The following is an 18,657-nucleotide window of genomic DNA, read 5'->3' as shown; positions in this document are numbered from 1 at the left end:
TGTATGAAAGTTTATCAGTTATGTTCCTTGAGTTAGTTTGTGCTCTCCAGAGTTATTTTTCAAGTATGTTGTCCCCTTTCACCCCAATCGTCTTTTGCAAAGCAACTCGTTGGCCCACACTGATCCAATTTAAAAACACAGCAACTTGGTGTAATTCTACATATTTATTTTGTTTTGCTTAGACAAGAAAATAACAATTAACCTTCCTTCCTTGGTCTAAATTGCTATGAAGTGATAATGCAAACAACTAAGAAAAATGAGAACGCTTTGTTCACAGCCAACCTTTTAGTATTCCAAAGACTAAACTGTATTTCACAATCACAGATGGAAAATGAAATCTGGCTCGTGTTTTTTACATAGTCAGGAGAAAGTAAACATGAGTTCAGTTGTTTACACACGTGACCATGGACCACAGTATGTATTGTTATACACAATGCAGACAGCTCAAAGTGTTACATGTTGGCATTACATAATACTTGAAATCCTTGCAATTTATCAAGTACAGTACCTCGAACCAAAGCCTGGTTGACATTCATTTGCTACATTTGTAGCATATTGGTGTACAGTAAGTGTACAATGTTCCTATTAAAATGACTTTCTGCAAGGACAGCATGACAAGTTTTTTTTGTTTTTGTTTCTAGCTTTCATTGTGTACATTCAAGACAACGAAACAATTTAGTTGTATGCCTTGTTAAAATGCTAAATACAACCAAACCCTATTAAAGGGTACTGCATTTATAACTGTTTTCACATCTGAAAATATTCTGTTCCTTTAGCTGACACAAAAATACTAAAACATGATTCAGTTAAAAGATGTGTAACACAGGTGGCAGTCATGTTCATTACAGGCATCGCCCACCGCGAATCCAAAGTATCTGAATTCTCCCCGCTTTACTACATGTAACAATTACATTTACAGGTTGATGAGAGGAAAACAGCCTGTACTTGATATTACGCTAAGCGGCACTCTCATTAATCTATGGAGCTACTGTACAGCAAACAAAACTTTAAATCCTAGACATTTTCTCCGCAGTTAGATAAGCAGTTGCCTGTCACTTCTGAGGTAGTAAATAAGTAGATATATCATTAAAGGCAAGTACACAGAACAATGCTTGATTCAGTGGACTACACCTCTGATCAGAGTGTGTATCCTGTCCTTCAAAGTTCAATTTCAACAATTTCGGTGGTAAAATGTCTGTTACAGCTTTAAACACTTTATGATATTGCAGAAAGATATGACAAGATAGAGGTAGAATGTTTATTATATAATAATAATGTCTGCCACTATATTAAAGTTAACTCATAAACGCTACCATCAAAAGTTTAAAACTAAATGGAAAAAGCGCCCAAACGACTAGAACTAAATCAAGAAAACCAGAAACCCTTATTTCTGTGTTTGAGGTATAAAACAAAATTTATATATAAGAAATGTCATAAGTGCTTTAACCCTGTCAAGAGATTAGACACTCTCTGAGAGAGACACACAGCAGTAGCATTTTGACATTGGTGCAACACCGAGGCTAGTGACAATGCTAGTGGAACAGTCAAATCAGCAGAGTTAACGGATTTAAAAGAGATAAATAAGCATTCTCTCTTTGCATGCCTTCATTCCGGTATCACAACAGTCGTTTTGACTTGCGGCAATGTTCGTGACGGGAGTTCCCACTACTGGAATCCCGCTTGGGATCCGTTCATCTCGACCGTGTGACTAGATTATAAAAGGAATGGATTGCTATTGTCTTCAATATGGAGGTGGGTTTAAGTCCCGATTTCATTCAAAGCTCCGGAGAGCCAGCAATTTGCTGAAGGGAAAATGGCCGACAATGTCATGAATAATATTAGAAAAGGCTACACATAAGTCTAGAATAGTTTTGCTGTGCTATGTCAAAACAGCAATGATCATAATTGCTCACACCAAGAGGACCTATATTCCTAAATTACACTTTAAAAAAAAAAAATCTTTCAGCTCACCTCAAATCAGTTTAAGCGCCCATTTTTTTGCCTCAAAACATATACAAATGGCAAACAGATCAGAATCTACTATAAGTTGTAGGGGAAAATTATGTAAAATCGAAGCTTCAAATCTTGGCACTTTAGAAGAAAAACATTCCAATGGGTTTGTGAGGCAGATATAGTTTGGACACTTCCAAATATCTAAAAGTACAATCCCTATGAAATCAAAATTTGTTCTTTAAACTTTGGACTGCTGTAACTGACCCCATGGCAGCTGTAGTTGGATGAATGATAGGATTTGCGAAAGAAACTACGCATTTTATTTTAAGTATCACTCAAGCTCACGAGGGGACCTTCCTGATTTGCACAGTGACCAACTACGTTCCCTGTAAGACATTTAGGCATTATAGACAGAAGTGTATAGTCACGCTATGGGCACGGTTGCTGGTTGCAAGTTCCCTGAAGGCTTGCATGGTCAGAGATGGAAAGGCATAGAACAGAAGCTTTAAAGTGAAAGTCAACTCAAAGTTGTCTATGTAATAAATTGTTCTGTCCAACCCAAATAGTCAAAACGCAGTGTTCTGATTAATGTTTTGACTGTGGAATATGATTTAAACAAGAAAAATCCACCTGTTTTTATCCATTTCAGGGGGGCAGCCATTTTGGCACTTGCTGTCGACTGAAAATGACATCACAGTTGTGCTCGGGTCACAACCAATCATGGCTCACCAGTTTTTTTAAGATGAGCCGTGATTGGTTGTGACCCGAGAATAACTGTGAAGTCATTTTTTATCGACAGCAAGTGACAAAATGGCCGCTCCCTGGGATGAATAAGAGCAGTTGGATTTTGCCTGTTCAATTCATATTCCACAAATGCAATATTAATCACAATGCCATGAGGACACATACATACCCACGTTGGGGTTGACCTCCTCTTTAAAGAAAATAAATACACGGACCGCCACTTAAAAGGTAATCGTAACATTATGACTGTTTGCACAATATGTTATCCAAAACAAGGACTGTATCAAATATTCTGCCAAAACCAATATAAAGTTCAGTTCAGTCACAACTCTCATTATGACGCAGTGCAACTGTTCATTAGCATCGCCCTTGTAAGAGTAGCATACAGCTCTAGTATTGGATATTCATTGCTGTGCAAGCGATTATAATGTTTTGGGTGGTCAGTTTATATTCAAAGGTATTTGGTGTCAAAGAATAACCATTGTAACTAACAGATAATCTGTCACTAAACAACATGGTCAAAGTCTGCAGAGAATCGAACAAAAATAAATGCTATGCCATCACTAATGCGAATTAGACATTTAAAATGAAAAGGTATGTAATGGTGAAAACTAATCTTAAGTGCATTCTATATTTGTGATTACAGAAACAAACCGTTACAAAAGGTAAAAGTATTTCAGTGGAATTTGTGTCACCATGCTGATGTGGCCTCTTTGAACGCAGTGCTTCAAGCTGACTTTACATGTGTGACATGTGTGAGTGTGCGCTATACTGGCTATTTGTTATGTTCAAGCAGGTCGCCACCACATAGCACATGTGATAACTGGATCAAGTGCATTAACTGTTGTAGATTTGAATGAATTACTCTGTTGATTGTAGTGAGATAGACAACATTTGTGCATTCAAGCTACTTTTTTTTTTTTTTAAATAATGAGGTAATACTGATGAGGTGATTTGTTGTGTTCACCAATAATCTATCAGAGCAACAAAAGGAGAAGACACATAAATGTTGTATAGTTAACTCATTCACTGCCAGCCCAGTTAAAATGGAACTTTGACGTCTATAACCGTCAACGGCAGTGAATGAGGTAATGATCTCATTTGACCTTTGACAGGAAAAAGACACGCAGGTGAAGAGTAGTTTGTGGACATAAAACCGCTTATTGCTGAAAAGCCTGGTAGTAATGAGGTAAGGAGCTAGAAGTGCTAACAGCAGAAGTGCTGTATGCCTGAGGTAGTTGGCTATGGTTGTGGGCCACGGGGCCCTGGGGCACATGAGCCTGAGGAGGCTGGAAGAATGTAAAAGGCCCTGAAGCCTGGGAGGACAACCCACTGGAAGAGGTTGGCGAAGAGGTGGCGGTGGTAGCAGGGGGATAACCCATCATCAGCCCACCCATTCCTACATGAGAGCTGTAAGGTGGCAGGCTGAAAGGCAAGAAGCCCAACAGTGGCCCAAGTTCCATGTTAGTGGTGCAGGAAAGCTCAGCTGAGGAGATAGCAGCATTCCTGGGCACTAGGTGGGGATCACTGCCAACAGGCATCCCTTCAGCGAGCATCTCCCTTTGAGGAGAGGTGGACGTCGAGGTAGAAGAGTTGACTGAGCTGAGGTGAGGAGGAGGGGCACCCTGCAGATCCAGCAGGAAACTGTCCACGTCAGTGCGAGGATATGAGGTAGATCCTTGCTGGTACCTGGGCATGCTGCCGTACGACTGCTGCTGCGGCGGCGCCGACAGAGGCTGCAAGTGATGATGGTGGTTGTGAGGAGACGGCGGAGGCATATGGCGACCGACGCTCATGCTTGAGGACAAAGACACCTGCATGAGGCCGTGCGGATGACTCATCCCGGGGACAGGGTTGGTAATGGGGTAGGAGTTGAACATGTCCCTGGTGAAGGTCTCCACGGGTTCCTTGGAGGCGGACGAGCTTCTATCCGAGGCTAAAGGGCTGGATTCCTTTATGGGACACTGGGTGGTTGTGGTGGATGTCGCCACGGGAGTACTGGCTGTAACCAGCGGTATCAATCCCGCGTCATGCGCGTGGCTCTTCTTCAAGTGACGGGTCAAGTGGTCTCTGCGGCCGAAGCGCTGAGCACAACGGGGACACAAGAAATCGCGCCGTCCTGTGTGCACCACGGCATGGCGACGTACGTCCTTGCGGGTGTAAAAACGGCGGTCGCATCGCTCACAGGAGTATTTCCTCTCTCTGACCGCCACGACCGCATTATTATTGCCCTCTGCTGGAGGTGGCCGATCAATATGGCCGGCACCCAGGTGCTCCAGCAGCGACGGTGTCCCTTCCGAGCAGGGCAGGCCCGCGCCGGCACTGTGAGCCTCCACCAGGTGGCGCCTGTAACCCAGCTGAGTGTTGTATTGCTTCCCACACTCCTGGCAGTGAAATCCAAGCTGCCTACTGGCTATGTGGCTATCCTGCAGCTGACCCTTTAGTTGTTCTTGCTGGTGGAACATTGTCCCAAGGGGACGATGCCGGTTGCGTTGAAAAACTGAGTGTGTAGGAGCAGATGTAAGCAACACTCATGAGGATTCTACAGGTCACTGGCCATCGACTCTCTGATCTCAGGCTGTTGGTTATCTCCGTGTGCTTGCAATAATACTAAGTGCAGTTTGTTGACTATTTAATGATCTCTTGTGACAATGACGTGTGGTCTGTCCTGTCTCGATGGGACAGGCCTGTGTCCAGCGCTTGGTTTCGGTGACAGCACCTGCCATAGCAACCCTAGTGGGCTGCAATTTGGATAATTTCTGCTGTTGACTCAAGAGTCGGTTGGTGTTCAGCAGAAGAAGCTCAACATCTTAAAAGACCTGAAATATAAAAAAATATATCCCCATATTGAGGAAATCACATTTTTGAAGTAGGGTGTGGTGACACAGTAAGAAGAATGCAGATTAACAGTCATCACGAGAGACCCGTCTATCTCCTAGCGGTTGTGATAGAGCTATGGTGCTTCCCATGCCACTTTGTGTATGTTCATACACCAAAATCTATCTGATTTAAAAAAAAAATAATAATACTTTGGCAATAACTTTTGATTACATTCAGAACAGAATAATTGCAATGCCTTCAATGAACTATTTTTGAGAATATATCACTGTCCTCAGTGAAAGTCAATTTAGCGGGACATTGCATAAAATTTGTATGGGTTGTTCTTTACGTTCAAACTGATTTTGTAATTTTGCACACACCAGTAAAATGTTGCAGTAACATTGTGATAGTATGACAATAATTGTGATGATTATTTGGGCCAGGATAACTATTTGGCTCTTTAAACATTGACCAAAATCATCATCCAATTTTGGCATTAATGTACTGCACCATTTACAGCAGTTGACACTGATCTCATTCATTATTATACATAAATCTATACCATGTCCTTGGAACCTTGTCATGAACTCTTTTGTTAAGGTCATTCTATGAACCTGCCGTTCTGCTTGAGTTCACAACATGATAGTGTCTAGAAAATCACAGATCCATCCCGCCACTCTAAACGTCTGTAAATGTTTGGACAAAAGTTGCTAGCAACACGGGTTTCGTCAAAGTTCACGCTCCACCTTTGTCCCATGTGTACTGTAAAGCAAACATTGAATTTGGTCTTCAATTTAAACACAAACATGGTGGATTGCATTCCATAAGTCTCAACCGACAAGTTGACAATTACTACTCGACAGGAATTTATCTTAGCCTAGATCTCAAATGCATGATTTATGCATCTCTAATAGGGGCAGCCTGGCCGCAATACTTTCAACTTTTTACAAGATTTACAAGTAGAAAAGTGAACAATCTCTATGAGGAAGAAATCAATTACAGCGCCATCCTGTGGAGACAAGCAGTGACGTTCGAGTTCACTTTCCTTGCCTCCGTCAAAAGTATGCAACTTGTGTTAAAACGATCGGCAACTATTATAGAGCACACGGGATAGGATTTCTTTAATAAATTTATGTGTCATTATAGCTGACTAGTGCTTGACTGGAAGGGGCGAAGTCCAAAGTTTCAGCGAATGTGTGACCACAACTTACCGGACCCGGGCTAAATTTGTCTGCTAACCGATCTTGTCTTCGTGAATTTCGGTGGCGGATGTAAGTTAGGTTCGCACTTCTGGTTGACGTGAAAAACACCACATCGAGTTACATTTGTGCAAACAAGGCTGTAGGTAAATGTCTAAAGTTTAACCGAGAGAGAATGACGAATTAAAAACAATAGACGTGCGCTTCACCAAGTTGTGTCGGAGTTTGTGTTGCGGGAGCTAACTCTCTGTATTAGTTTAGCAAAAGCTTTAAAAAGTCTTAAGTCAACATTTACACAGTGGATGTTTCTTACCGCCTGGCACAACGCCGCGATCTTCCACCGCGCTCCATTTGGCCTCCACGTGGACATTTTGGACAGATTAAGGCTTTAAAAGATGTTTATTCGAGTCTGGGCCTGGCCGCTGGCGCCGCGCTGGAAGCCGTGCATTCTGGGAGCGTGACGTCACACTCCGGGCCCACCGCAGCGCCAGCAGGAAGTACGACTTCTGGAACTCCGAAGCACGACTAACTTTTTCTTTCTTGTGTCAGTGCTGACAATGAAATTCTGTGATTTCACTTTTGCTTGTTTATTTAAGTGCGGTTAAATTCTTGTAGGAAGAGCCTACCAATGTGGTGCCCACCAGCAGTCTGATGGCCTGTCCCAAAAGTGATCTCACCAGTGAAGGAGCAATGTCATTTTATAAAAATGTTGAATACGTGATCATTTAAAAATGTCCAAACTGGAAAAAAAAATATTTTTAAAAGTGTTACATTCATTATTGTTGAGAAATCTATAACAGTAGTTAATAAAAATCACATATGATGATGATGAAACAGTGCTTCTCAGTTATTTTTCTATTTTGCCCATCCAAGAAGGAAGAAAGCAACCCTCCAACCGCCCTGCCATAAATATAATAGTAGTTTATAAAATGTTATGACTACCTTTTTGTAAACTATTTTATTATTAACATTAAAGAAAACAAAAAGAAAAAAGATGGAAAGCTCAATTTACAAAAAAAGGAAAACATTAACAAGTTTTCTCATTCTGTCAGAAAATATTTTAAGTCCATCAATTTGCCTAAAATTAAAAAATGAGAGCCCCACTGCCACTTACTGTAGTGGGTGTGCATTTACACTTTATATCTGTAAGATTGTGTTTAATATTGGTGAAAGTTGCCCAAATCTCAATGCGAAGGGACATTGTATATTTTAATGATAAATTGTTTATTTATAGCAAAAAAAAATATGAAAAGAAATAAACAGGTTTTATAAAGTGTAATAAAATGGATGAATGTACTGTAGAATGTATGCCTTTAAGGGGTGTGGTCGTGTGGTAATAGCAAGAGCTGAAGTCTGATTGGCCAAGTAGTTTGGAGCGAGCGTGAGCTGTGACCTACAGTAGGTCCTCAGGAGTGTTCTATTTTTATATTTGTGTTTGGCTGTTTGTCCTGCTCAGTCAAATTGCAACCGTGCCTCTCCTTGACCACATGCATCCAAATACCTTAATTCCCTGACACACACACACACATCAGTTGCTTATACCTCAAATTAAGGGGGGAAAAAATTAACCTAGTAACCCAACAAATTCAGTATGAATAGCCACGCCAGGAGTACATCAAAAACTAGTCCAGTATATGAACTGTTTTTGTTTTGTTTTGTTGTTGTTGCAGGCCTTGGGCGCTGCTGACCTTTGACCTGATTGTAGCGTTCCTGCAAGGCTTGTTGTGCCGCAGCACTCCACGGAGAGCCTTCTTTCCCCACAATCGCGCTGCCTTCATGCTGCATAGCCACAATGTGTGTTGCGCTTATATAGGAACAGCCTACGACGTATTTTCTTCATTAGCGACATACATCCGGACGTGGTAGGCGTCGTAAAGGGGCGACAGCACAAAAAGCACGCGTTTTGAGGCTCCACACACACGGCCAACCGAGATCTTCGTAGCCGTGTTAGCTGCTAGCTAAACCGCCACCGTCTTCTTCAGGGCGCTTTGTAGGCACGGCAGGCCAGTGCGGAGGAAATGAAGGACAAACAAAAGAGAAAGAAGGAGCGGACCTGGGCGGAGGCGGCTCGCATGGTAAGTCGTTTATTTTGAGGATTTTGTGGCTTGGGGGGAGTTGTGTCAGGATTTGTTTGAGGTGACTGCGTCGCGGTTGTCTTTGGATATTCCCGACTACACAAGCAGGACTTACATTGACGCTAGCCTTTGGTGTAGCATTGCTAACCCGTATAGCGATCTGGTTAAATATACATTATTGAACTCTTCTTTGCATTGATTGTATAGATCGAAGGCCACGAAAAAAAAAAAATGGAATTCCACCCACCGTGCTAACGATAGCCAAGATGCCAAATGTTGCCTGTTATGTTTAGAGCTCTTTGTTTGCTAGGCTGCATATTAGCCACTTAGCATCTCGTTTACAACCCGAGTTGGTATGAAGACGTGCGCTCGAGAGCATTAAAGACTAAGAAAATTAAAGAACGCTCTCTGTATTATTTCAAACACCCCTCCCTTTGTTTTACTATATTGCAGAGCGTCGTGTTCAAAGCTAACGGATGCGTTGTGTAGCAGCAACACATAATGGAGCAAGCTTTCAAATATATACTGCAGAACACAAACGAATACACCCCCCGTGTGAAAAGGTTTAATCAATTTCTCAGCGATCACGAGTACAATTTTAAGAATTTTGTAGCTGATCAGCTTGACCTGTAGTTAAATTCATGTCATTTACACATTTTGTTGTAGGCGCGTGTGTGAGAGAATCAATGACCCACATTTGTGGCACTATTTTTGTCGCATGGGATGCCAGAGAATAATTCTGAAAGGAAGGTTTTCTTACAAATCCTTTGTGTGGCGCAATCATTTATGTTGAACACTATGTGCTGATCAAATGTACAGCCTGATAAATCGGGTTTGCAAGTAACAAAAAGAATACTCAAATCAATCATTTTACTGATTGCAGAGAATTGCAACTATTCGACATGTAGTTTTGTTTAATTCAACGAATGTTCTGTAATAATATAAAAAAAATGTGAAAGTTTTAAAGACAAATGTTTACTTGGTTACACTCACTTGGACATATAGACCATTGATGCCCATTGAAATGCATTAAAGAGGGAAAATATTTAGAAACTGCCAAATTTCTTTTTAAAAGGTGATAGACATTCACCATGCGTTTTCCACTTGCCTAGTAGCTGGTCACTATTCACAATCCTTTCCCGTCCTTTGCTATTTGCCATAAATTTCTCTTATCACTGTTTTACTCTTTCTATAACACTCAAAGTCAGATGCTGTCTAATAATTGGTCACAAGGAAGTAGGTTGAAGTATCGAATACTTGAAGATCTTTGTAAGTTTGCATTGCTGTGCTGAGTGGCTATTGAAAGCCCAAGTTAAGAAATGGCGGGGATCTCATTTATTATTTGTGGTGGTTGCAAACCCTAAGCTCACTTTGTCTGCATTATTATTATTATTTTAATCATTTAAAATAAGTTTTCTTTAAGGTCAATGTGAGGCAAATTTGAAGTAATGGGAACTTGGGATCGTATAATTTGTGGTATCGTTAAAACCATGAGAAGCATTTTGGGTGTTTGCAGTTGCGTGTTTTTCCACTCTTTGGCAGCGGGGCCTGGTCATCCAACATTCTTGTGTGTGTACCATAGTTATGTATGGGCTTTTCTTTTTTTTTTGGCAGGTGCTGGAGAACTTCTCAGATGCTCCAATGACTCCAAAACAAATTCTTCATGTCATCCAGACCAAGGGGCTGAAGGAAATGCGGTCAGACAAACACACACACACTACAATTTTATCACATCACCTGGCAAGTTAAATTTTACCCAGGAATATTTTCACTTACAATATTTTACATGAATGAATGAATTATTGTACATGTGCAGCAATGTGTTTTTTTAAAAGTATTTTTTTCTTTTTCATGTCTATGGACTCTTCCACCCGCTGATGCACTGAGCAGAAGGTATGTTTTAGCAAAGTTTACATTCCGTGATTGTTCGTGCTGTAAAAGACGTTCAGTCATCATTTCAATACCATCGGTGACACAAAGACATCACACTAAACCTTAGAAAGTTCTCTGTTGAGAAACAAAACAAAATTTGCATACCTGTACTAAAGCTGCTTATGTCATCAAAAAAAGGCATCCGCCTTCTATTCTCAAATAATAAGAGATTCTATGAAGATGCAATGTTTTATTTATTTTTGTAGGCCTGCAACAATGTATTCATCATCAGTGAGGTCACCTCAGAAAGTAGATGGCAGGGCATACAGTCATGGCCAAAAATCGTGCTTTTGTCAGATAATGCGCCACTTCTGCCGGAAATGTTTTGAAATTACAAATTGTTTGGTCTTCACGTTTATTTCTTCTCTTTGCATTGGACCCAAAAAGCCCACCAAATGTGATCGCAGTTCTGACCGAAGCACAGGGGTGCCATATTTTGTCTTTTTTTTTTTTTTTTTTTAAGCATAAAGTGTATAGCACATTAAGGTTGAGTAGGTGTAGTTTTGCTCTTTGTATGTGCCGATACTCAATATATATTGTGTGAATGTTTCCACACAGTGGTACAGCACCTTTGGCCTGCCTGGTGACAATGCTTCACTCCCAGGTGAGGGGAGATCGGGTCAAAAACAGCATCTTCTTTAAGTTGCCCGGACGGATGAGCCTATTCACTCTAAAGGTCTGTATAGTATTTTTCAGACTATAAATTACACTTAAGTTCATAGTTTGGCTGGTGCTGCAACTTGTAAATATTAAATTAGAGCTCGGAGAGTGTATCATCTATGATCAATTTTCCAAAATCTGAAGACGAGCGTATTATCTCTCTCACCTTTTCCTTATTTACACAGATGTTTAAATTTTTTTTTTTTTTTTTTGAATGGCATCCAGCAGAATGTGTATCATCCAGGTTTCCCATCCCAAGATAAAACCTTTCGGACCAGAAAGCTATTTTTAACAAGCCAGTGCAAATTGTGGCCTCAATGTTGGTGTTCTTCGTTGACAGGAGTGGCACTCGATGTGGTCGTCTGCTGATGTGTTAGGCGTTCAGGCGTACTGCCTCGGTTGTAACAGGTGGTCATTTGTGAGATTTTCTATCAGCTTGAACCCGTCTGGCCATTCCCTCAGACCTCAGCCACTTGAAGACTGCTATTTACTGGTTATTTTCTATCTTCTGGACCATTCGCTATTCCGTAACCCTAAAAGTGGTTGAGTGCGAAAATCCCAGTAAATCAACAGTTTCTAAGACGCCCATACGAGCCCGTCTGGCACTAACAAGTTCATGCCACATTCAGCCACACAAATCACCTTTTTTAACTTATCCACTCTCAGATTGACCTACATTCCTAAGTGCATTAAGCTGCTGCCATGTAAAAGACTGATTTCATACTTGTGTTACTGTGATACTGCCCAATGTTGTCTTCTGTACAATCGAGTTGAGTTTTAAAAGTGAGTAAATCTCTAAATCTCTCTAATGTTGTTTATTTACAGACATGAAAATGCATTTGAGTGGCTCATTCTGTTCCAAAATTCAAAACATAAACAAATAATTGTGTATTATTGCTTAGATGCTGAAAATAAAATGGCCACGTCTTGGAGGTTCCCACATGATTAACAATCTAGAGCGACCGACCCAATTTTAAGATCTTAATCTTGACTTTACATAGCTATGATGTATGAATGATTATCAAGTTTGATTTTGTAACGTTGTTTTGATTTGGAATAGAATGTGCCGAATTACCAATGTTATAAAAATACATGTATTCCATGGATTTGAGATTTACTCACATTTTAAACACTAAAATGATCAATGTCATGTTTATACTTGTGATGTCTTTTAGCTTCAGAGAGCAGGTGATTCACTATCCCATTTCTCTTCCCCTACCCCCCCCCCCCCCCCCCTATCTGATCTGTAGAAGAATGCACTTCAGTGGACAAAGACTTCAGAGTCAGAAAGACAATCTGAGCTGGGAAGCAGCGCCGCTACCCCGACCTCCAGCACCAACACTCCCACAGAGGGTGCAGCCGTTGGCCCCTCTGAGACAACTGAGCAGGAGAGCTGCAACTCAACTGAGACCACTGCCTCCAATTTGGGTAACATTACACGTAATAAGTTTAGGAATCACGAGTTTAGACAATTGAATTAAGTGAGTTATGAGTCTACAGATTGCAGCAAGAAATATGGTATGTGCTGGCATTCTGAGTCTTCTCTTTACCTGACTTGACAGCCTTAGCGGATGAAACATCCTCCAGTGTTACCGGACCCACAGAGCTGCAATCTACCAGCCAGCCCCAGACCCGTCTCAGCAGAGCTGCAGGGTTGCAAGGACGGACTGAGCAGGTCCAACATGTTCCACACACCCAGACCAGACTGAGCCGATCTCGACAGGTCAGAGAGAAGCTGCCCATTTTAAAGTGTTTATGATATCAATTTTGACTGTCCGCTTGTTTGGACTTGGAATGTCAGATGGTCAGAAAGATGCAAACCATTTTAAATGTGGAATTTTCACTTCTTATTTCCAATCCATCACCATCGTCGTTATCATCATCATCGCTGCCACAGTCAGGACGGCAGCGGAAGAAAGCAGTCATGATGCCACGTGTTGTCCTCACTCCGCTTAAAGTCAATGGAGAGCACGTGCCGTCAGGTAAGCCACAAAATGTCGCTGCTTGCTACCAGGCTTAACGACATAAGAACATCTTGAAATAACATTCAATCGCTGATTAAGGGCGCTGAAGAACAACTTCAACCAGCATTTAGCTAGAGGCTAGCAGCACTTGTGAGAACTGTCAGATTACTCATCAAAGGCAATTTATTAGATGTAAATGACTCTGTGCACTTTCTTTCAACCATCATATTTTATAATGTACATTGAGACTGTTTTGGTTTTGCCGCTGTTTAGGACCGATGAAGAGGACCCGGGGAGGGGTGGATGTGGACTTTGAAACACCAGGCTCTATCCTTGTCAACACCAACATCAGGGCTCTCATTAATGTGAGAACCTTCTCGGCATTCCCAGCCCAGTCCCAGCAGCAGCTCCTGCAGCTTCTGCCAGAAGTAGACCGCCAAGTAAGCAATTCCCTTCTTAAGACTACCATATTTCCAAATGTAGTCATTCGAAACTAGGAATGCGCCGTCAAACAAATTTGAAAATGTCCTCCACTTCTTAAAGAACACTGACCACACATTGGCCTATTTATTTTACGGTTGGGTTACCCGTGCTGATACGTCCCTTACTTGATTTGATTTTATATGTCCCTTATTGGATTTTACTTTTTACGCTAGTGCTTCATTTTGACTGCTTTCTATTAAGGTTGGACCAGATGGAATGGCCAGACTCAGTAATTCAGCCCTCAACAACGAGTTCTTTACACATGCCTCCCAAAGCTGGAAAGAGAGGTTAGCTGAAGGTAAGTGTTGCCTCCTCAAGGGAAAGCAAATGCTTTATGTCTTGCAAGGAATCAGTGAAGGTTTTATTTTCTGCAAAGAATAAATAGAGCTGTCAAAATAATGGATTTTAATGCCACTGGTTATGAAAATGGTCCTCGTATAAAGTGCTGCCGATTGACGTTCGTGCAGTGTCATTCGTCGTACGGTTTGAGCATGTTTGTGCTTCATCGTTTTAGGAGAGTTCACTCATGAGATGCAGGTGCGATTCCGGCAGGAAATGGAAAAGGAGAAGAAGGTGGAGGCGTGGAAGGAAAAGTTTTTTGAGGAATACCATGGACAGAAGTAAGAACCAGATCAGTCCTGATTAGGGGTGTGGGAAAAAATGATATGCAATTTATTGTTTGTAGGAATAAATAATTGACGGCTGACTGCAAAAATCGCAACTTTATGATAACGAACTAGCACACCGCGCATAAGTACCTGTCAGTACCTGTTTGTGGGGTCACTCATCTTGTAAATAGGGGTAAAGTCGGCAAAATCTACAATGCCGTCTCGTTCACGATCACGAATTTACACGAAGGCAAACCAAGTCAGCCGACAATAACTAATGTGGAGATGTTCTCCTTTTGGGTCCACACTGGGCCTACTTTTGACATCAAATAAATCTATTTTCATACTATAATGCTGGATGTGTACCTGCAGGTCTGGCCTGACTAGAGAGGAATCCCTGAAGCTCACGATGGGTGATGCGAACGAAGTGGCAACAAGTGTCCTGGACAGTGACAGCGTCTCTGTGGTGTCAACCGGTGCCCCTAAGAGACGCAGTGTGGGTCGGCGAAGGAGAGATGGTCGGATGAGGAGACGCACTCGGGCCGATCTGCGTCGCCGGGCCCGTCGGCCCCTCTGCAAAACCAGCTCTCCGGTGGTGCAGTCTGCTGAAGCGGCTGAAGATGTTGCTTCTCTGGAAACCTCCACTGTCTCCATTGGTTCTCCCATGTCAGAAAGCACGGTTATTCAAGGTGAGGTGGTGCTGCAGGCTGAATGCGACGAGGAGCTTCCACCAGACCACGTCTCCATTGAGCCAAAGAGCCCCATACCTGAACCAGTCCTACTGCCAGCCCCCACTCCAACTCCAATTCCCAGCCCAGAGTCCACCAGCGATGACAAAGAACCAAGCATTTCAGGCTGTCTGCTGCCCGAGGAGGTTGCACCTGTATTAGCTTCCACCTCATCCCCGTCTTCATCCTCTTCTTCCTCTGATTCGTCACCTTCGTCCTCGCCTTCCTCAGCTTCTGATCAACAGGGAGCATTTACCACTGGCTTGGACTCTTCGTCATCCTCCTCAGTGTCATCTGGTGCCGCAATCACTACGGATCACCTGGATGACACTGCGTCTGCGGTCACCTCAGTCACCGGGGGAACTGCCACCAGCAGCCGTGAAAGCAGCCCCTCTGATAGCCCGGCAGGCACCCCTGCACCCAGCACTCAGCACAAGGAACAGAAACGAAGGCCCGATGAGACGCGAGCGTTCTCCAGCTTCCCCGAAAAGAGGCCACGGTTGAATGACCAGCAGTCCTTTCGTACCACAATTGACAGGGTCCATTCAGAGAAACCGCAGCCGACAACGGAGGAACCCAAGGTGCCTCCAATCAGGGTAAGCGCCTGCTCTATAGTCGTTAAAACCTGTAAGTGTATGTGCAACGTCATACTTACTTGGATTTTTTCTTTGCCGCAGATTCAACTGTCCAGAATCAAACCGCCCTGGATTAAAGGGCACCCCACCTACCAGATCTGCCCCCGCATCGTGCCCCCTGGAGAGGCCTCGCGGAGGTCGGGGACGGGGGGCGCGCGGACGCTCGCAGACATCAAAGCCCGCGCCCAGCAAGCCCGCGCCCAGCGGGAAGCCGCTGCTGCTGTTGCAGCCTCTGCCGACGGGCCAGGGCCGAACAGGGTCCGGCTGCGGCCTGCTGCTGGGTTACCGGATAGCAACAGTGGACAGCGAGCACAAGAACATCCAGGACCGATTGAGCCAGGAGGAGGAAGTGGAAGGGGAGGTGGCGGGACACAGGAACACGGAAAGACTTGTGAAACGAATCCATCTGGAGCACAGCTACAGCATCCCAATGTAGAAGGCAAAGCCCAGCCTTCGCCATCCCCGCCTGCTACCTCAACCACTGTGTTCTCGGAGCACCCGCAGACAACGAGCCCCTCTCAAAAAGCGGTGGGAAGGCTTCCTGTGGCCGAGGAAGGATTTATTCCAAAATCATCCGGTATTCAAACCCCTTCCGACAGACCTGCGGTCCAAGCAACTGACGAGACTGACACGGCGGCAAATTACGTAATGTCTTCTCGCGAAAGGCAAAACAAGATTACAGTGTCTGCGACTTCCCCTTCAGAGAGGCTTGAACCAGTGAGGGAAATTAAGCCGCTCGCGCCAACCTCCATCCCTGATTCCCTTCCCAGATTTGGGGCTCCGGGTGTGGTTGTTCAGAAGCTGGTCAAATCCGCGATGCCCGTGGTGGTTGAGCATGAGAAAGACAGAGGCCTTGGTGGTGTAATTCAACATGTTTCCCTTCACGAGGATTCCCAGGACACTGACACTGACTCGGCCATAACACACCAAGCAGAAGCGTCATCTCCTCGTGTGGACTCCTCTGGCAGGGATGATGACGCTGGGATGCATAGTGATTCCACAGAAACCGCTTCAGACTGTGAGAATGAGAGCCACCTGGATGAGCAGCAGCCCGACCAAGATTGGTGTTCCCAGATGAGAGGCTACCGAAAGGTCGTTTGTAGCCCTTCTCTGAACCACCAGCCGGTCATCCAAGCGCACGAGTCCGCTTGCCACGGTCAAACGGTCATTCAGCCGTGCTTTCCCAACGGTGTGACTCATGCTCCACAGAGCCGGACCTTTTCTCAAGATCGACGGTCTCACAACAACGTTGTTGTTAAAGTCGAACCTGTGGATGATTGCCGGAACACCAGACAGTGTTCTACGGAAGAAGAATATAATGGACGTAGTAAGCCCTCTACGTATCCTTTGAGTATTTCTGGAACCTCCAAGAAAGTGTCCACTTCCACTAGACCAGTGTCCAGTGTGGAAGCCAACAACCCTCTAGTGACACAGCTTCTACAGGGTAGCCTTCCCCTTGATAAAGTCTTACCCCCACACTGTGCCGACAGGCTGGAAGTCAGCCGACCCGCAGGACCCCAGCGAAGACCCTACAACAGGGCCGAGGCGGCAGTCCAATTACCTAACTCGGAAGGAAGCGTAGCTCCTCAAGTCAAGTCCCAGAAAAGCTACCCTGTATCGTGTTTAATGGAGACCCCAACTACACCACAGTATCAACCTCAGCAGGCATCCGGGGCCATCCCGGTCATCACCTCGCCGCCGTTCACCACGTCCAGCTCTAATCATGGTGTTGGGATGGTAGTTATTAAAGAGTCTACTGTCCACCAGCCCTCGCAAGGAGCTATACCAAACAGGAGTCAGTCTGCTCACAGGACCATACTGAATGGCCCATCGCCAACTCACGCAGACCCTTGTCCCACGGAAGTTGTGCCTAGTCTTAAAATCAATTGGCGATCCCCTCAGTCACAGATTCCCCTTGCCAACCACCAAGAGCCAGCCCCTGCTCCCAATGTAAAGACTGAAGTTGGTTCAAAGCCCTCTTGCCAGGCAATTGCTAAAGCATCCGTTGTTGTCACCAAGAAAGAGCCGCTGAGTTCTATGGATGGATACCCGAGTGGAGGAGCGATGGAGGGACTCATTAATATGGAAATGAATTTGTCTCGGATGGCCAAAAATGAGCTCAGCAAAGCTCCGTACCACAGTTATCACTCGTCGTCCTCCTCCCTCCCCTTCCAGCTCTACGGGAAAATCTCCAAGCAGGGCGGGGGTCTCGGTGGCGTCAGCTACACCGCCAACGTATCTGTGATGGACAATAGCAGCTTTTCCCGAAACATGACTGACGGCGTGCTGCAGCTGCGGCCTCGTTTGGCCACCAGCCAAGCCACGCTCAGCATCCAGACCTTTACTGACAGTACGGCCGAGGAGGTGTCGCTTAAGTGCTCCTGTCGCCTCAAAGCCATGATCATGTGCCAAGGCTGCGGGGCCTTCTGCCACGATGATTGCATTGGGCCCTCCAAGCTCTGTGTGTCTTGTTTGGTGGTGAGATAATGTGTTGAAGAGCTGCCGTTACCAGGTCAAATCCACACAGGAGTGGACAGACAGGCAAGAGTTGCCTTGTAAATTATAACTGGGCTGTTTGTTTTTGTTGCACATTTTCAGATTTCCTCTTTAGCTGTAATTATATATTATTGATATTCTTTTTATTGACTCTTATTATTTTGAGGCATGGTTGGTCATTTGCTAACGTTTCGGTTATCACGCCTCAAAATCATTTACCTCATCTTATTCCACCAGTCATTATTAGGTGGCCATTGTTTTTTGTTTCATGTTGTCTGCGCAAAGAAATATTTTTTTAACCATTAAAGGAGTAAACAACAGTATTATGGTTTCCATCATTTGAAGTTGTCTATACTGTAT

At 43.9% G+C, this 18,657-nt stretch overlaps 2 protein-coding genes and 1 long non-coding RNA gene across 3 annotated transcripts; 2 read left to right on the top strand and 1 right to left on the bottom strand.

Moving 5' to 3' along the window:
- Positions 1–149: 149 nt before the first annotated feature.
- LOC125989117 (zinc finger protein PLAGL2) lies at positions 150–7,190 on the bottom strand. Its single transcript, XM_049755139.2, has 2 exons — positions 7,030–7,190; positions 150–5,516 (listed from the first exon to the last, which is right to left on the bottom strand). Exon 2 carries the CDS (start codon positions 5,160–5,162, stop codon positions 3,858–3,860), a length of 1,305 nt encoding a protein of 434 aa, XP_049611096.1. The 5' UTR covers positions 5,163–5,516; positions 7,030–7,190; the 3' UTR covers positions 150–3,857.
- LOC125989118 (uncharacterized) lies at positions 7,096–7,550 on the top strand. The gene is made up of 2 exons (XR_007488606.1): positions 7,096–7,213; positions 7,332–7,550. It is a non-coding gene; the product is annotated as an uncharacterized lncRNA (long non-coding RNA).
- Positions 7,551–8,426: 876 nt separating this feature from the next.
- Positions 8,427–18,620, top strand: asxl1 (ASXL transcriptional regulator 1). The gene is made up of 12 exons (XM_049752738.2): positions 8,427–8,791; positions 10,406–10,488; positions 10,682–10,684; positions 11,282–11,399; positions 12,634–12,811; positions 12,946–13,106; positions 13,281–13,365; positions 13,621–13,787; positions 14,032–14,128; positions 14,345–14,450; positions 14,811–15,762; positions 15,844–18,620. The coding sequence occupies exons 1-12, from the start codon at positions 8,735–8,737 to the stop codon at positions 18,286–18,288; spliced, it is 4,452 nt and encodes a 1,483-aa protein (XP_049608695.1). The 5' UTR covers positions 8,427–8,734; the 3' UTR covers positions 18,289–18,620.
- The last annotated feature ends 37 nt before the right edge of the window (positions 18,621–18,657 follow it).

The sequence above is a fragment of the Syngnathus scovelli genome, chromosome 2 (assembly GCF_024217435.2).
Source record: "Syngnathus scovelli strain Florida chromosome 2, RoL_Ssco_1.2, whole genome shotgun sequence".
NCBI classification, from domain to species: domain Eukaryota; kingdom Metazoa; phylum Chordata; class Actinopteri; order Syngnathiformes; family Syngnathidae; genus Syngnathus; species Syngnathus scovelli.
This window is presented reverse-complemented; position numbering and strand designations above follow the sequence as displayed.